The sequence below is a fragment of the Pogona vitticeps genome, chromosome 5, assembly GCF_051106095.1.
Source record: "Pogona vitticeps strain Pit_001003342236 chromosome 5, PviZW2.1, whole genome shotgun sequence".
Classification (NCBI taxonomy): Eukaryota; Metazoa; Chordata; class Lepidosauria; order Squamata; family Agamidae; genus Pogona; species Pogona vitticeps.
The window spans coordinates 177,909,349-177,928,803 of NC_135787.1; the positions used below are offsets into that span (position 1 = coordinate 177,909,349).

The following is a 19,455-nucleotide window of genomic DNA, read 5'->3' on the forward strand; positions in this document are numbered from 1 at the left end:
AGAATGGAATCCCTGTGGATCACTTCTGTTTCAGTTCCTAATTGGTCTCAGTTATAGAGAGATCCACTAGATTAGGGTGGGAATGCCCAGTGATCAGAAATATGAAAACTGTAGTCCGGAAACATCTGGAAGGCCCCAAGGCCCCAATCTCTGCAGTATTTCATGCTGCTTTTATGAATGGACTGGCCTTACTAGGTCTGGTTCTGAGTACACTGAATGGGAGTTATCTGCTGTATTAATTCACATTCTCGACCCATTCTCTTTTTCTCCTCAGGTAAAATCTGTGGCAGCGTGTTGCCTTCCCCTCTGCTCGTAGAGTCTAACCAAGCGACTATTACTTTTGTGTCTGACAGCAGCATTACTGGTAGGGGCTTTGAGTTCCTCTTCAGCGCTGTGCATAAAGCATCTGAAGCAGGTAATTTTGAAGTAGAATTGGGATTTAATTCCCTTGGGGTGCTTTCTGATTAGATCTTTCTCAGGCAGTCAACCCTGCCTCCTGAATGGCATTTTGTGGATGGATCCATAGACGATCACCAGAGCTTGTGATTTATTTATTTATTTTGGACTTTGTAAATGAGCTTCCTTTCTTTTGTGACTGGTCGCCAGACGATAAGCACAAGCTTCATTTGCAAGTATGATTGTTCAGACATGAAGAGCTTGGGAAATCATGTCTTTGAAACACTGATCTAGTTTCAGTTTGTATGTATATGTTACCAGCTACTAAGTGCATGTTAACTGTAAGGTATTGTTGGATCCTTAGCCATAACATTCTGTAATACACAACAGTTGTCTCTTATGGACACTTTGACATCCTTGCCACTGGGCATCTTAAATGATGTATTTGAAATTCTCTCCTCTCCCTTTCTAGGTTCTGGTTGTGGCAGTGTTGCTGTACTAACAGAAGAAGGGACATTTGACACAGCTAATTATCCTGGCTTATATCCCAGCAACACCAAATGTCATTGGCTCATTGAAGCCCCAGAGAAGCATGTCATAAAGGTAATAAATAAGACAATCACCTGGGGTCGAAGGGGGAATGCGATCTCAGCTTCCCAGAAACATCTGCATACATCAACTGTCTCAAAACTGAAACAACTTCATTCATTATTGAGCCAGTGATGCCATGTATTTGCTTGTTTGTTTGTTATATGCCACTTTTCTCCCCACTGGGGACCCAAGGTGGCACAAAAACAAAACTGTACAATAATCACAGTTAGAAACACCATAAGAAACTAGAAATCAATTAAACCACAATTAAACAAAAAAACGTATACAGTCTAAAAGTTTCTATTGTAGTTGTTTGCACTTATATCCTTCTTTTCCACTACTGAGCAGTGCTCAGAACAACTTACCCTAAACCATAATAAAAATAGCAGGTTTTTTTCCTCAATTATAAAATCAGTATGTGGCTTGCTGTGGTTTAGTGGTTAATCTTGTGTGATTAATGGTGCACTGTCTTCCCTTTCAGTTTGAGTTTGAAGACTTTGCCGTTGAAATCAGCCAAGATTGTATTTATGATGCTGTTGTGATCTATGAAGACACAGAAGAGGAACACCAAATAGGTAGTAACCAGTCTGGTTGGATGGAGTATGCTGGGTATTTGAAAAAGTATTTCAAAAAGCACAAGGCTATAAACTTAAAAACAGTGATCATCATGTGAATCTCTCTCCCACTCACACATAGACACACAGAAAACCACAAAGGCAAGGGATGTGGGTAGCTCTCTGTTGAAGCAAAAAACGCAAATAATTTTTCAGTATTCTAGAGACTAACACATTTAGCTCGGCACGAGATACATGGACCACATTCCACTTCATCAATCACATGATGTGTGCTGTGGTTTTAAGGTGTCACAAGACTGTTTCTTATTATCTTATTATCATTACGTGTCATCCTGTCAGTTCTGACTTAGGGCAACCCTATGACTTTTTTGTTGTTTAGTCGTTTAGTCATGTCCAACTCTTCGTGACCCCATGGACCAGAGCACACCAGGCCCTCCTGTCCTCCACTGCCTCCCAGAGTTGGGTTAAATTCATGTTGGTTGCTTCGATGACACTGTCCAACCATCTCATCCTCTGTCGTCCTCTTCTCCTCCTGCCTTCACACTTTCCTAACATCAAGGTCTTTTCCAGAGAGTCTTCTCTTCTTATGAGATGGCCAAAGTGTTGGAGCCTCAGCTTCACGATCCGATGACTTAAGGACCTCCAAATTGTCGTAACATTAAGAGCTCTGACAAACTAAAGGTCGCAGCTCCCATGGCTTCCAAGGATCATTTGCAAGTCAGAAAAGCCGCAGGAGACACTGGTGATGTCATCACCCTACCACTGGCGAAGCTACAGCAGCAAGACTTCAGCCATCAGTTTGGCTTTCTAACAACTCTCCTTATTCAGTATTTTAGACCAGTGGCTCTGATACCTGAGTCTCCAGATATGGTTAACCACAGTCCCAGCATTGCCTACCTATGGGCATGCTGCTTAGAGCTGCTGAGAACTGTGGTCCCACTATAGGGGGGAAGGACTGGTGATGGGGTTTGCAAAATGAGTGGGAGGGTGCAATATCCATTCGGCAGAGAGATCCTCTGGAGAGAAAAGAAAGTGAAAGGGCAACGGTGGTGAGGAGAAGGGTGACCATGAGTGGACATGGGGGGGTTCATTAACAGCATCTTGCCCAAGGGTGTCCCCCCCGTCTTGCAACTGGGAACTGGTATTGATACAGCACGAGCTATTGTGGATTTAGAAAAGAACTGGGGCCCTTGAGAAGGGGCCCTACAGAGTAGAACATCTGGTTTGTGATGGTAACACATTTTCTGCTTGTTTTTTTCCCCCCTTCAGCTGTTCTTTGCGGCTTCTCGATTCCTTCCCCTGTTTGGAGCTCTGGAAACATTATGTTAATACACTTCAAGAGCGATGAGGAGAACAATTTCAGAGGATTCAAGGCCAGATTTGAGTTTTTCCCATCAGGTTGGCATCCTTTCCCTTGTGCCAGGGCTCAAAAAGGACTTCTTAGAATCAGACATTTTGAGAGAAAAATAATAATAACAACAATAACTGGTTACTGTGCTGCTTGCCTCTTTGGGGGCAACTTTTTGGGCAGCTGCATCCAACTTTGGGGGCAGCCTGGGGGAGCTGCAAAAATGTGGAGTGTGGGACCACATAGTAGTAGTAGAAAGTATTCGGGAGGGACTGATGAATAGAGAGACTTTAAGCAGAAACAGATAAGACCTGCTTTTCAATGAAATAAAGAGCTTTCAGAAGAAACAACAGACATTTAATTCCTTTAACTCTCTGTGAGAAGGTTTGTCACACGTCAGGTTCCAAATTAGTTTGCTGCTGTTTGATAATTGGCCACAGAGAGGTTAGTGCAGGATCCATCTGTGAGTTGATTACTTAGGGACAGAAGCTTTGAAGAAATGCATCTCTAGAGGGAAAATGTTTTTATTACCTTATAACTGTGAAGCAGATGGCTTATCTTCTCTGCTGTTGGAGGTGACTTGGAAATGTCTCTGATGAAAACTGAAAATGAGGTTTATTTCCTGCAGAAGCATCGAAAATTGAATTTGTAGGGCCTGCTGTCTTGCAGATGTCTGATCCAAAGAATATCCCTCTGGGTAAGGATGTTTTTGAAATAGTAATGGCTCCACAAAGGCACACAGAGTTTGGAGTTTTCGTGGTAATAAACCTGATGTTAAGGAGATGGATGGGGAAAGGCCACTGAAGACTGGCAAGGACAGTTTTGGTGCAGTTGAGCTTTTTGGAGTGTTTGCTATCTTGCATGTGAAGCTTCAAATGCTTCTTGTGTTCATTTTTTGCCACTGTAAATGTAAAGGCTATGCTGGCTATCATGCTTGTTTGCCTGTAGAGTCACTACACAGCCATTTTGCCAGTTGTCTGGTTCACTGCAGGAATGGTCCGGTTTGCTCTTTTTGCTGGCAATCACACAGAGTAATCGCTGGCTCGAAGCAGCCTGCCCCTACAGCATTCTTACCTGCACCTTTCTGGGTCCTTGTCAGAGACTTCTACTTTTTTTGTAAGGATCCTCCATTTTGGTTTGTTTCCAGTGGGTACAATCACTGGGATCAAACCAAAGCAAACTTCCTGCTTCAGCTTCCCCATATCATTAGTGGTTTTAACGGACAGCTTAACTGCTTGATGTGGGGTAACTGGGAAATTAAAAAGTTCATTTTTCTGCTGGGGACCTGATGAAGGATTATATATTATTTAAATTATTTAAAACATGCAGCACTTCAGTGCTGCCCTATGTGGCTTAATATATATATATATTAAGCTACGTAGGGCAGCACTAACATGCTGCATGTTTTAAATAATTGTTTTTTATTGTGGGGGCTGGGGGTGCACGCGTAACCCACAAACCCTACAGGATTATTACTAAAAGCTGTGACAAGTTGGTTTTTGCTTTATTGTAATGGACCCCTTACTCCTTTGAAAAGCTGATGCATGATTTGACCTGTTCAACAGCGGTAATCCAGCACTTTCTGGATAGTATCTGGTTCTTGGCAGGAACATGGATTGTCATGCTGGCCTAGGGTAAGGAGATATATACGGTATTCCTTCTTTGTCAAGCACCAGGTTGGGTAAAGGACTGGTCAGCAAATGTGTTGCAGAGTTTTGCATTTCAGGTTAAGTTCCACTAGTTACCCAGCAGAAGTCCAGGCATTCACAGAACAGAATAGCTTCCCAGATTAGTTTACTTCTTTCTCGTCAACTGGCACTGAAAGTCTCCATAACTCACTCTGAGACACGAGTAGGAGAAAGAATAAAAGGTTCTATTACTTACAATTGAACAGATCAAACAGAAAACTGGCAAACATGACTGCTTTCAGCATAGACTTCAATTAGACTCAAAAGAAGGGAAAAGATCTGAGCAGAGAGATGGAGCTGTCTTTGAATTCAGAGTCAGAAGGGAATGATTGGTTACTGCTGCATAGATTGACCTCTCAAAGTCTTCTGTTGCTCCTGCAGCATAAGCCCTGTCTTGGAAACATTAAGCCAAAGATGTACCCGTAGCACTGGGGCTTTTCTGGTCTTGCAGATGTTTGTGGAGTCCCTCCTTTTGGTCCCCAGTGGCCTTCTATGCATCTCCTTGGATCGGAAGAAGCTTGTCCTCACTGCTGGCCGTGGCATATCAGTTTACGCTTTCTGGGGGACCACCATTGTGGAGGTGTCCTCATCAGCTCTGCCTGGGTGCTCACAGCAGCTCATTGTCTGCTCATGTAAGTCCATCCATCGGGCAAACCCTCCTTTGCATTCTGCAGGCTCAGAGGAGTCTTTGGATGCATTAGATCTTGAACAGGAAAACTCAGGCTGTCTGTGATCTGCCTGAAGGCTCCGTCTGATCCTCTGTACTTTATTTATATCCCACCTGTCTCTCAATGAAGACAACAAACTGCAACTAAAAATACATGTATTTTAAATCCAGTAAATTAAGGTACTGACACTAAAATATGGTTAAACTGAAAGAATGTTGAAAACAACATTAGTCAAAACAAGTTAAAACCAATTTAAAATCCTTGATAAAAAATAACTGATAAAAATGTGCTCCATCGTTCTACTAAGAAATACAGTCTTTCAAGGGCATTTAAGTCAACTTAAAAAGGAAGGTTTTCACTTACTAGTGGAAGAACTGTAAGGAGAGGGACAACCTAGCTCCATAAGGCAAGGAGTTCCAGGTTTCCTGTGCTTCCCCTGGTGACTGTGCCTGCTTCCCCGCAGCCCCATATTTTGATGGCTTCCCAACTTTTATACAACTTTTTCCTTCAGTTCTGAAAGGTCGAAATGCCTAAGAATTAGTTACTGTAACAAAGAACTATAACATATGCCATTACATCTAGCCACCTACGTTTGCCTTTGGTCCCATCCACCACTGGAATGTGGTCCTTCAAGAGCTGCTCTGAAACCAAATTTGATCTGTTTCCCAGCTTTGCCATAGCTAGTGTTAAGTTTAAATGCAGCTAGAGGGCAGAGTTCAAAGTTCTCCAAGGCTGTAGAACGTTTTGAGTGACATCTGTGGCCTTGCTTACATTATAGAGGAGAGATGAAAAGAATAAAGGATTAATGGAACCTGTACAAAACTATAGTACAAGAAAGCTAGCAATGACGAAATATGGGTTTGTGTGCTTCAGTGAGGTACGCAGGCAGGGAGTGTTGCTACCGCTGAAGTGTCTCCCAAGCCAGGCGGGTCTCAGCTGAGAAGCCAGACTGTGTCCACCAAGCATCAATTATGATGAGAAGGAATAAACAGAAGTCCATACTGGACCGATTGTCACCCAGGTCAACAAGGTCATCAGGTGCTATAGCTCCTGGGCATCTGATGACAAACGGGCTACAGGGCTCAGCAGACCCTGATGAGGAATCAGGACAGGCTGCTGAAAATCTACTGGAACAAGGTAAATTCAAAACCTGGAATCCCTCCAAAAGCTGAGAAATTGTGAAATGCTGTTACAAGGCAAATCCAACAGCCTGTGGTTTTCAAAAAAAGAATGATGGAAATCTGGAAAAGGAAACACCCAAATAGTGACATAACTGAACAACCATTAATGGAACAGAGTTTTTGTGTGTGTTATGTAATACCAGTCAATGTTCATATAATTTTGATTAACTGTGCCTGGTATTATTATTATTATTATTATTATTATTATTATTATTATTATTATTATTATTATTATTGATGATGATGATGATGATGATGATGATGATGATGATGATGATGATGATGATGATGATAGGTTCACTGCAGCACAGCTGTTGTTCTTTTCTAGATCAAATAATACATCACATTGGACTCTTGTTGCTGGAGACCATGACAGGATACGGCCAGAACCTACTGAACAGGTAGAACAAAGAGATTTTGAAGGTGTGCTCTCTTTTGCTCCCTCCTTCAGAGCTCAGTTGGGAAAGCACATGCTTTTAAAGTCTCACATCCAATCCCGGGCATCTCCATTTGAAGACGGGAAGCGTTCCTGTCTGAAGCTCTTGAGTGCTGCTGAGGTGAAGGGCAAGATGTCTCCCTGCGTGCAACATATACATTCCTTGTATTGCCAAGGAATGGCAAGTGGACTGGCAGTCAACAGGATAGCATCCTTCACAAAAATCTGAGGCTAATTTGGGGATCTAGGATGGGAACTTTGACATTGTATTTGGTTCAGTCCTCCAGCCAGAAAAGGATGGCCAGAGTGGGTCATTTCTGCCGCATGGGGCAATTGTTTCATTCTTCCTAACAGTGGGGCTGGCTCTGATTGTGGTCGGGTGAGAATTATGCTCCAGCACTCTTGCAGGGTGAGGGGAACGTTGCCAGCTGCAGGGAAAGAAAAGTGTATAGGTGGCAGAGATTCCTGGGAAGGGACCTGAGTCTCCAGTAGGCAGGAGGGTGCCACAGAGCACAAATTGATAGAGTGCCATCATGGCTTCCCTCTCCTGTGCTTCTCCTCTGGTGAGGTAAAACTGGGGTGGCCGTAGAGCCCAAGCGTGCTGTCACCTGCTTAACCATCCTCATTGCAACCCCCTGAAAATGCCCCCCAAAGCCTCCAGCATGTGTCAGCAGAGAAACAAGAGGAGTCAGCCTCTCCAGTTCCTGAATCAATGAACTCACTCTCCACACCATAGCAGCTTTTTTTCTGGGGGGATTATCAGGAAGACCAAGGCATTACAGGAAAGGTCATTTGTGTGTGGATGGGAAAATTTGGGCTTGTCTCCTCTTGTTTCTCTTGTGATGAGAGAGAGTTGTTTCCCCCAGGCTTGTCCCAGGTGCAAAAACAGCTACTTTGCAGCTCTGTCTGTTTGGACCCCATTCAAGTCTTTGGAGAACAAGATTCCACCCTGCCCCTTAAGCACGGCTGATCAAGCACTACTAAAAGCTAATTGTTAGTGGGCCCAGTTCTGGCTCTGGAGAAACTGATTTTTGAATGTAGTCTCCAAAGTTATTTAAGTTGAGGCATTGGTCATATTAGTGCAATATTTCATGTTTTTAGTTCTTTCCATTTTGAAGCTATTTGGGGACAAATGTTCAAATATATTTACAAAAAGAATGTTAGCAACCTTGTAGTTTGCCACAATGAAACTGGTGTTCCTTTTTTTTAAAAAAAAGGTGGTTACTAAAAAGAAAAAGCTGGATACTGCTTCATTTTGTCAGTATGCATGATCCTGAATCTATTCCCTTGATGCAGGTGAGAAGAATAAAGGCTATTGTAATGCACCAAGACTTTGATGTTGCAAGTTACGATTCTGATATTGCGTTGGTTCAGTTAGATGCCCCATTTTCCTACAATGCTGTGGTGAGACCAGTATGCTTGCCAAACTCCACCGAGCCATTGTCTTCCTCAGTACTTTGTACTGTCACCAGCTGGGGAAATAATCAAGAAGGTAAGCAGACTTTGTCTAATGAGTGGCCATATCACTGACAAGGTTCTTCTTCCACATGTTTGACGCTATGGGTCAAATCACACTTCAAGGGAAATGTCCATTTCTTGCCATTACAATGGTTTCCTCCAAGCAAACAATTCCTTCAAAGCTCCATGCCTGAGTGACTTGCTGGCCTATGAATTCAGGGAAATATAGTCAAAAAGACATTCTCCCCCAAAACTTCCTAAATTAAAGCAAGAACTTTACCAGATTGATATAAACTAACCTTTTGAAATAACCATACATTGTTTCTGGAAGATAGGATTTTTGAAATATTAAATGTCACTATATAGTATTAATCCCTCTAATGTTGGTTGTATGGTTTAAAATGTGTACAATTTTCTGTGTGTGCGGCTTTTGTTCTTTGCAAATTGTAAGGATTGTTTGCATGCTTCCATCCACTAACTGAACTGCACACATTCCACTATGCACAATTTTCAAATATGCACATTAACATCTGATTCACATCTATTTTCAGTGGATTAAGGAAATACAAACAACAAAATGAAGCAGATTCTTCACACCTTCCCAATCTTAACTTTGTCACAGTGCTTATGCACAAAAAGCAGGGTCCTACTTTGCTCAAAACAGGACATAATGCATTGGGCAGATGACAATAAAATTGACGTATTTCAACTCATTCTGTTGAGTTGGCCAATACAGTATATTGATTGCTACAGCTAAGGGCAAAACTAGAGAAGAAAGTTAGCATGTAATTAGAAGCAGATTTCCTTCAATAGGACAAAGATGTATGTTTATCCTACTGTGAGTTTGCTCCATTCCTTGTGTTGCGCATTGGCTTGCTTTTGGTTTTGTCATTGGTCTTTGAAAGGTAAATATGATTGATTTGCACATCTGCAGCTCCCAAACCAGCAGGGATGACCCAAGGCAGGCCAGTGGTTCCCAACCTTGGGTCCCCAGGTATTCTTGGACGAAAACTCCCAGAAGCCTTCACCATTTACTGAGCTGGCCAGGGTTTTTAATCCAAGAACCTCTAGGGACCCAAGGATGGGGACCACTGATTGTGAGACCATTAAAACAACAGATTCTAGACTGTCTCTTCAGTCCAGAGTTGTTTTACAGCAAACTGAACTACTTTTGTTTTGGCCTATTAGCTTGCCTCTAGGCCTAACCCAGGTCCATTTTATGTCCTCAGTGATATATAACAAGATTTCCTCCACTTTCACTACTATAAACAAATATGCCTTCAAGTCGCTTTCTGTCAACTTCCTCATCCTGCAGATGAGGACCTTGCCAGCCGTTTACAGTGGACTCAAGTGCCCCTTCTTGACAATGACATCTGTGAGCAAAACTATTATCTTAACCACACTGGAGGTATCACTGTGAGGATGCTTTGTGCTGGCTTTGTATCTTCTGAAGGCCAAAATGCTTGCCAGGTGAGTTGGCATGAGCGCATGAGGAAATTCATTGGCATTGAGTTTAACTACAAACATATCCATTTTGGAGCTCCTCATGCTGGCAACAAGAGGAACCGCATTTTGCCCTGGAAATCCACACGTTTCCAAAGCTTTTGGAAAAGGAAAGAAACACCCACAAACTGATGCCTATGTTTGAACAATGAGCACCACTAAAACTGTGTATTTCAAAAATGTGCACATGCTTTGGTCAGCGATAAAATGGGTAAAAAAGGCTTACATTTGGAAGAAAAATGAGAAGGGTTGCTTCAGGGGGTAAAAGTGTCTTAAAGTATACAGGGCGAAAATAAGACTCTTGCCAACGGAAGGGTGAGAACGCCAGTGGGGTTCTCAAAAGTGAAATAAAAATTGGGAATGTTGACACCAGAAACAAAGCTTGGTAAACAGAGCAGTGGCCATACTGAATGGGTGATCCAGAGGGTTCTAGTCCAAAAATATTAAAGCTTCTAGGAGTTCAGGATTGAGTTACCTGAGAAAATAGGGGGTGAGGAGAAGATGTTTACAAAATTTCGGGAGACATCTATACACTGAGTTATTCTTCTAGATTAGAAGCTGCAACTTAAAAAATAGGAATGTGAGGTTAAAAAAAAAGAACGCAAAATAGTTGCTGCAAATTAGAAAAAACTCATGGACTTCAACAGAAGTCATCAGTATTGTTTAAGAATGGCTTGACTGATCATTCTAAAAAGAGTGGCTTCTTCAAAGAGATAGAGGATAGGGAATATGTGGGTGAATCCCCAGTTTTTCCATCATGAATGTCAAGAGCAGTTCAATAGAAAGAAAGGTCCTTTTTTTGTTGGCAGTTCCCGTATTTGGAAACACCCTTCCCAGAGCTGTTCATTGAACATAATCTTTGTTATCTTTTAAGTGTTTGCAGAGTTTTGAATTTTTGTGAAATTCCTCTAGCTGATCAGCAGAAATGCATAGATTCGCAGAGCAAAATAGCTTCAAACACTCTTGAATGGATCACCCCCTTTTCTCATTAACTGACACTTACAGTCTCAATGGTTCACTCTGAGACAGTAATAGTAGAAAGAATAAAAGGTTTCATTGACTTAAAGTGATCAGAAAACAGCAAGCTAAAAACATGGCTGCTTTGAGCAATAGGCCCCAACAGACAGCGAGGGGAAAAGCACTGATCAGAGAGGCAGTGCTCTCTTTGAATTCAGAGGCATGAGGGAATTCTTGGTTACTGCTGGATAGACTGACAGTCACCCCAGCCCAGAAAGGTCCCTCCCACTCACATCTTGTCCAAGCAGCATGCGAGGTTGTAAAAAAACACCAGCATTAAGCACCAGCTGAAATCTATCCTATACATTGAAATACTCGAAAAACCTAACCTGTTTCGGTGTATATTCAGGGGGATTCAGGTGGCCCACTGGTGTGCCAAAATGAAGAGGGGCTATTTACACTTCATGGCATTTCCATTTGGGGTGCTGGCTGCATCAGACCAAAGAAACCCGGTGTCTATACAAGGGTGACCCTCTTCTTGGACTGGATCATGTCTAAAATGAAAGGTAAGCACCCACCTTGTATCTCCCTGACCCCATCTTGGGTACTAAATGCTATCTATTGCAAAGCTATGTTTTCTTAGAATATCTGAGCTAAACTGCTTGGGTGCATCTGTAGAAATAGAACATTGTTTGTATGCTTAATCTGTAGGATATTTAGCAAATTGTCTCCATTTGCTAAACCATTTTCTTCCCATCAGGGACCAAGAGGGGAAATGACATGAAATATCCTGATGATTTGAACCTGCAGCTAATCCACTGCAGAGATGTCATCCTTACAGATCAGGAAGGAATAATCCGGTCTCCAGGTTTTCCCTACACCTACTCGAATGTTAGCAGGTGGGAACAGGGCTTTCCTCTTGACATAATATGTGGTCTGTTTCAGTCAGCGATAAGTCTGTCTTGCATATAGCCTTCCACATCCTAACTCTCGTTATATGCATTGGACTACAAATCTCATAAAATGACAGCTGCTATAGGCCTGCTGGATGGGGATGATGGGAATGGTAATCTACAGTAGGAACCCTTATCTGTGGGATCAGTATCCACTGATTCACTTCTCCACGGTCTGAAAATATTAAATTCAAAGAAAAATCCTAGAAAAAATATATTTGTGAAGATGAAGTTAACAAAATGGGCCACTAGAGAAGCCAGAGACCATGGTATGCATAAGGTTCACAAGAGAAATATATTTCCATGATGTCATTACTAGAACTGGTTACGAGGGGGAGCCAGAAACCATGCTATACATGCCATTTGCTATTAAAATAGTGTTCCATGTTTTTCAGCATCCATGGGTTTTTCAGCATCCACGGAGCTGATCCCCCCATGGGTACAGGGACCCTAAGATATCACACCCCAACCCATGGAGCATGTCGGATAGGAAAGGCTGTCATACTGTATACCCATTATCTTGACAAACAGAAGCGTGTGTGTGTGTTGGGCACTTTTGTGTGTGTGGAGTGTTTCCTGCAGGAAGAAGACTTGTCAGGGATTTTCTTTCTTTCTACTCAGTCCTTCTAATTTGATTTGATGAGTTTTATTCTATTCCCAGCTTTTTTACTTAGACATGTTTTTAGAAACAATTTGTAAACCACCCTGGCATTTGTCATGCTGGAGGGTAAGGTTTTAAGTATTTAAAAAGGAAGGGAGGGAGGGAAGACAAAGGGAAGGGAAGGAGGTATGGTAGATGAGGAATCCCTCCCAGTTGCCTGCTCAATATTTAAATTGGAATGAACGTATCTCATTGTATTATATAAGTAACATTTTAAAAAAGTATCTTGAATTGTAATTTTAACAGAGGCAGACAATCCAAACATTTTTACTTGAATATAAGTCTTACTGAAATCAGTGTAGCGTTGTTCTGAAGAAATGTATCTATTGATTTAAAGCATCCCCCCCACCCCGCTTTGGATGGAAATGGTCCCAGAACAGCTTAAAGATCAATAGACAGAAGAGCATCTTGGTCCTCAGGCTTACGGCCCAAAAAGACCTGCTGCAAAATCGAGTGAGGGAAAATGCTTAGAGTTCATTTTAAATATAATGATTGGCTTTTATGAGATTGCTTATTGTGTGAGCCAACGCTTCATCTCTCAGATGATCTCGCATTCTCTTTCTGCCCATATATAATAATATAAAATTCCTGGCACCAGCATTGATTTGTGCACATTTCAGCCTTATGCACAATGTCAATAGGATTTACATTCCTCTCTTTCTTCATCTGCATTCCCTTTCCTGTCAGCATGACTTCATTTTGTCTTGAGAATACAATTGTGTTCTCATTTTGTCTTGAGAATACAATTGTGTCCTCATTTTTGCAATATTAGGCATGGATTCAATTTCTCATTTCTGGGCTGTTTCAAATATAAAAGCCTTCCATAATGTGGCATTGTCTGTCAGTGGTTCCCAAGCTTGGATTCACACATGTTCTTGGAAATCCTGACCAGCACAGATAATGGTGAAGGCTTCTGGGAGTTTTAGTCCAAGAACATCTGGGGACCCAAAGTTGGGAATCACTGGTCTAGATGCCTTGGATTATTGCACCCACCAATCTTGACCAGCATGACCAATAGGCAGGGAGGGTGGGAGCTCAACTCCAATCATAGAACAAGATGTCTGTCGTCCCTCTGCTTGGAACCAGATCCTTGATTTGTAGAATGATTAAAAAGCCAAGGCAAAACTTTTCTGAGAGATTCTGGGAACAGCAGTACAGAAAGTTAACTTCTGTGGGCTCTAACCCACAGGAACAAGTTATGTTTTATATTAACTAGAAGAGAAACCCTGAATCAGGCATACAAAGGTAAGAAAAGAGGATATTGTGGTACTGTTGCTTATTCTTCAATGATAAATTGATTTCTTTGATAAACTATGATTTATTAAGCCAAGTTTATTATGTCTGAACCAGTTTTAAGTTTAACTTTTTTGTTGCTTCTGTTCCAGATGTCACTGGAGGATAGTTGCTCCATTAAATGCCATCATTCAGCTGGATTTTTTGGACTTTGTGTTTGGAAAATCCGATTCCAAATGCCACGATGGCCTTACAATTTATGAAGGATTTGGACCTATGAAAGAAGTGCTTGGTGAGATATTTAATAATACAGTGATATGAATTTGTTTGTTTATGGAGGTCTTAAGGCAGTTTACAATCTATGAAAACTACACAGTAATCACAGTTTTAAAAACCATAAGATATAACATTAAAAAACAATTAACACACAAACATTAAATATTATATACATGAATATATGATCATTTAATTGTATATCATGTGGTTAAAAAAACATGTATGCAAAATCAAATGTACAATCAAGTTATCAGCCTCCAGCCAAATCTTGTGCTTTCAAGCTTTGATTAATGTAGACAAATTTTGTCAGAATCTGTTAACTGAAAAGCTCAAACAAGAGCTTAAAAGCCCTTTTGAGGTCTTTTTCAAGAGTGGTTGCTATTCCTTTTGCTTGCATATATAGTGCTGAGGCCATAGCTCTAGAAGACTCTTTTTATCCTTATCCCTACCCAACCTCCCAAAATACAGAAGTAAAAATTAAAAAAAAAACCCAAAAACAAAAACCAAGCAATGATGATGATGATTGATAATTTCACTCAAAACATTAGATTTCTTTCTAGGTGAGTCTTTCTACTTTTTACATTTTTGCTGGTTCATACTCAATTGCTTTAGGCAGGCAGGTGATTTTCATGGGGCTCCTGGGGGAGGAAAGGAGGGAGGGAGCAGAGTGATTTGGATGGATGGTTGTGGTTTGTTCAGGAGAGTGTTACATTTGAACAATGGTCCATGGTTAATCCAGTACTGAAAAAAAAACTGTGGTGCCCTCTTCCCTTGTTGATACCCTAAGTACATGTTTGTTTTGCTTAATGGTTAATCCAGGGCTGATCATCCCTGAAATGAATATTTCCAAGCTATGGGTGACGCTAGTTAACTCTTGATGCTAGAACTTATAAGAGCGGTGGGCATTGTTTAACCTGCAAGATGCATGCAGTAGTGTTTTTGCAGTACTGTATTATTTTGGGTCCCCCGGCCCCACCCGCTAGAATTTTAAGAAATGAAAAATAGGAAGCAATTTTACCATCTTTTGAAGTTCCTTAGCATCCCTGGCAGCAGCAAATATTCAACTTATAGCAAAGTTGACCGGTAGGTGGTGCAAAGAAGCAGTTTAAAAAACGTTTTCTTAAACTGCAAAATATTTGCAATCATTTTGCAGTTTAAGAAACCACATTGAAGCAAACATTTTCTAAAAATGAAAAAGATTAAATATGTAAATTACTTCCTTTGGCCATGCCTTTCACCCCTGAGGACCTGCCCTTTGGGAATGTGGCCCACAGGTTGCTGTCAAATTTGAAAAATGTTCTTCTGCCCTACAGAAATTTCCCACATTTGGTTTAAATTAGAATAGTGATCCTTTCCTAAATGTGGCCCCATTTCTGTTTTTTTCCATCTCTCAGAGGACTTCTGCCTGTCAGTTCTGTTCCCTTACCTGGAAGGCCTTCATTAAGAACATGTTTATTCTTTCAGCCCTTTGACCTTTAAGATCATGACATTTAGTCAATGGCTAAGTTGGCTACCTTTTTCTTACATTGCAATGTTTTATGGCCTAAATGATATTTTTGAGCTTTCGTGATTATTCTTTTCATTTTTAGCCATGCTTTGAAATATTGCTGTCGAAAGTCAAGAGTACAAATACATAAAATTTTGTCTTTTAACTGAAAACAGTGCAGTGCTAGCTAGAAGAATGCTAAAGTAATCATTTTTCTGCATTACCCTTGGTTTTTATGGTAAAGGCTATGCTTAGTTTTTAAAACTAAAACAAATGGGGGGTATGTCGTAGAAATAAGCTTCAATCTTACAGCAGTTCTGTGAAATACTGATCTGCACTCAACTGCCTCTATCTTTATAATGGAGATCTCCAGATGTTGTTGAATTTCAATTCCTATCAGTGCTAGCCAGGATATCCAGTGGTTGAGACAATGTTAAATGTAGACCAACAGTATACAAAAGATAACAGGTTCTTCACCCTTTATTTATGTGATCAGAAGTAGGTAATCTTTGCTTACTTAGCTCTTCCAGGTAAGAGTAGAAAACCATTATTACAGGTAAAACTGAAAAAAAAAATCAAAAATATTGTGTGTATGTGTGTGTGTGTAATTCTGTACTTTTTTGACAAAAAAAATATTGGGGGATGTATTTTTCCATCAAAACATCTTGCTGTTCACCCATGGAACCTTCAGTGTCACCCAAAATTCTTTTTTTTTAAATAAAGCAAAACCCATAGTTTTGTTGAAAATGGGGTTGCTGTTTCCCCCCCCACTCTTGTTTAAGGGCAAAAGATTGTACAGCAGTTGTTGGTTTGTCAACGGGTGGTGGTGGTGGTGGAATCAATTGACCATAGTTAATAAATAAATAATAACAGCATTGAAAGAGACACCCTTCTGTATCCAGACTAAGAACTTTTGTGAGCATTCTTTATATTATTAACATCATGAGAAGAGCTATGGCCTTGATACTGTGTGGAGCTGGCACCTTAGCCTTGTGTTGTTGCCCTTATCTTAGACTCCCAGAGTACCTGGTACCGTACATTAATGCCCTGGTAGCATCCATTTCACCCACACCAACACTGTGTATGGGAGTCATTTCAGCCAAAATCAATTAGATTTGTTCCCAGGTAACATCCCCAGGATTACTCTGTTAATGGGGCTAGTGTTGTCATGAGGCAACATTAGGAAGCAGCCTCAGGCAACAGATTTTAGGTGTATCACAATAAGGCAGCAAATTGTGACTTACTTAGTTATTGTTGCATTTTTACTACAGTATCTGGGAGGTGAGGAGAAGGAATTATGGAACATTCCTCACATAAGCTAAAAGAACTTGATCGGTTTTAAGCGTTACGGGGTTGGGGGAGAGGGGTATGCCATTTTGCTCCATCCCAGGAAACAAAATGCCTTTGGCCAGCCTTGACTCTGCTTTGGTCTCTTGAGTGTGTATATTTATTCATGATAATGTGATTTTAAGAGGCCACTTTTAATGACAGAACATTCCAGCATGCCAAAATTGGGAGCAGTGTATCCCTCCGGGAAAGATGGTATAAATGAAGCGACTGAACTGTGAAATGGCCCTTTTTATCTCTACCCATTTGTCAGGTAACTACTGCAAGGAACCTCCACAATATCCTTTAAAGTCTGGAGGCTCTGTGGTGACCCTGACTTTTTCTTCTGATGAGGGTACAAGTGTGAAAGGTTTTCTCCTTGCCTACAGATTTCATCAGGTCCGGCACAGTACGTACAATATTTTTGCAGGAAGTTTGGGTGAGGTGGCATTCAAATGTAGCAGGGAGGACTAAATGGGGGAAAATGGGTGTTTTTATAGATACGCAGCATGAGATTCTGTGTTTACTACAATTGTAGCTATTTCGGTTACATTTATTTGAGTTCATTTATAGCAGGGCACTGAATACTTCATGCAAAAGATGGTGGATATTATTGTGGGTAGGTTACTGTGACAAATGTTGTGGTATTCTAAAATTTGCATGGAATCCCAGCGGTTAGCCTGCTCATGTGGTGAAGCAGATGTGCAGACATCTTGCTCACATTATAACATATCCTTTGGAGAGGATTTTAAATCATTTAAAAAAATTAATATGATGGCACAGATGTGTGAAAGCCAATTTTCTGCTACTATGGTTTCTCTTTTTTTAAATTGCCATGTGGGAGAAGACTGGAATCTCAAAGTTTACTCCAAGCCTTTATGTCTGTATGCTGGACCACTGAAAACTTCTTAATTATCTCAAAAATGTATCTAATTATCCGAACATATTTTTCTCCCTCTCCTATAAGGTCTCACAGAAGGTAGAATAAAAGATGCTGGTAAAGGTATGAATAACTTTGTGCCTCTTTTAACATGTGGAAATTGGGGGAAAGAAGATTTAATTCTATATACCTTTACTTGAAAATACTGCCCATTAAATTCAATTTGTCTGATGTCTGAGTAGACATGGACAACAAGAGGATGATGATGGTGATGATTACCATCAAGTCAGTTCTGACTTTAGGAGATTCTTTCCAGGACTTTCCAGGTAGAGATTCGCCTGACGTTGTTAACTGTTCTCTTTTTCTTGGGACGCCCTGGGCTATACAGGTTGCCCAAAGCTACACAGACTGGCTTTACTCCCAGAAGGCACAGTAGGGAATCAAACTCCAAATCTCTGGCTCCACAGCCAGACACCTAACTCACTGAGCTACCAAGGCAGCATGGAGACAATAATAGCAGGAGATCATCAACATGTATATAATTTTCTAGGAATCCAAGAAAACAGTCTTTTGCATGTCTCTGCAAATGTGTTCAACAGGACATCCTAATAGAGGTGTATAGAACCGCAATCTACATAGGGCTTAGCTTTACAGTGTTCTTCATTTCCCAAGACACACTTGGATCAAAGCAAGAACTGCTTGCTCCTTTAATATTTCTTTGTCAAGATTCCCTAATTTTTTTCCTGTAGAATATCATGTGCAATCAGTAAATTGCATCACCTTCAGCAAGTGATCATGCTGAGCTGGGGAGGGCCAAACTACCTGCTGTGTAAATTGCATCCTTTGTGTTTTAGCATCCTTTTTTGTTCTACTCAAAGCAAGAACTTGAAAACGTTTCTAAATTACAACATTAAAAAAAACCCTGTGCTAACAAGGCCTGTGTTGCCTGGGAATCCTGGAAGGTTTATTTGAGAAACTAACTCTCCAGCTTTGCTGCCTTGGGTCAGAATTGGGTCACGTGCAGTGGTCAGGAGGGCAGCCAGAATTAATTATACAAGGGGATCAGGACCAAACAGCAACCTGAGTGACAAAGACCTGCCAAAGGGCGGAAGACCTAGTCTTGTTTGAGTTTGGAAGCAAAGCAAGGGGTCTGACCTGGTTAGGGTTGCCAGATACATGGGTACCAAAAGGAGGACATAGAAAGTAAAAAAAGAGGACAGAGGAGGATGTACTGAATATTTTATTTGAATCGTTCCAGATTATACCTGCAATTAATACAATTTTATTACAATAGCTGCCAATAAGTGTCTCATAGTGAACTGACCAAGGAAAAAGTCATGTTAAAAAATAAAAATAAATTCAATGGAGGCTTTTTTTCATAATACCAAAAAACATTATTTAAACAGCCAATTGTACCCGAACCCAGCCCGGCCTGGCTGCAGGATCTTCCGGCCGATCACACTCTGCACAGGCTCAGAGGCAACCTTGCTAATCTGGATGCCCAAAAAAAGGCTCCGCGCAGGCAGGGGGAAAGTGGCGTTGGGCAAAACCGAAGGAGGCAGCCTCCCCTCCCTCGAGAGTCATAAGTTCAAGGCTGGGGAGTGTGGGAGTTGGAGTCCCCAAAAGGGACATTGAACACAAACAGTCCGGGTGCTTGTTTTCCCATCGATGTGCTCAGGCGCTGCTTGCTCCTGCCTGGCTCGGTGGGTGGCGCTCTGCTCCCGCTGCCTTTCTGGGCTCCATGTGGGCTGGGCGGGCATGGCAGATTGCTGAGCAGCCACCACCATGGCAGGAGGGGGCGAGGGCTGTGCTCTGGCACCAGGTAACGGTGGGCGGGCA

General features: G+C 41.3%; 1 protein-coding gene across 1 annotated transcript in view; it reads left to right on the forward strand.

Annotated features, from left to right (window-relative positions):
• OVCH1 (ovochymase 1) overlaps positions 1-19,455 on the forward strand; it is a 57,962-nt gene that overhangs the window by 19,869 nt on the left and 18,638 nt on the right. The window contains exons 11-24 of the mRNA XM_072999901.2: positions 275-415; positions 869-999; positions 1,469-1,562; positions 2,832-2,960; positions 3,539-3,607; positions 5,050-5,230; positions 6,776-6,848; positions 8,180-8,375; positions 9,657-9,811; positions 11,211-11,367; positions 11,562-11,700; positions 13,801-13,940; positions 17,011-17,145; positions 17,704-17,739. Coding sequence (XP_072856002.2) covers positions 275-415; positions 869-999; positions 1,469-1,562; positions 2,832-2,960; positions 3,539-3,607; positions 5,050-5,230; positions 6,776-6,848; positions 8,180-8,375; positions 9,657-9,811; positions 11,211-11,367; positions 11,562-11,700; positions 13,801-13,940; positions 17,011-17,145; positions 17,704-17,739 — 1,776 coding nt within the window. The remainder of the gene's footprint in view (positions 1-274; positions 416-868; positions 1,000-1,468; positions 1,563-2,831; positions 2,961-3,538; positions 3,608-5,049; positions 5,231-6,775; positions 6,849-8,179; positions 8,376-9,656; positions 9,812-11,210; positions 11,368-11,561; positions 11,701-13,800; positions 13,941-17,010; positions 17,146-17,703; positions 17,740-19,455) is intronic.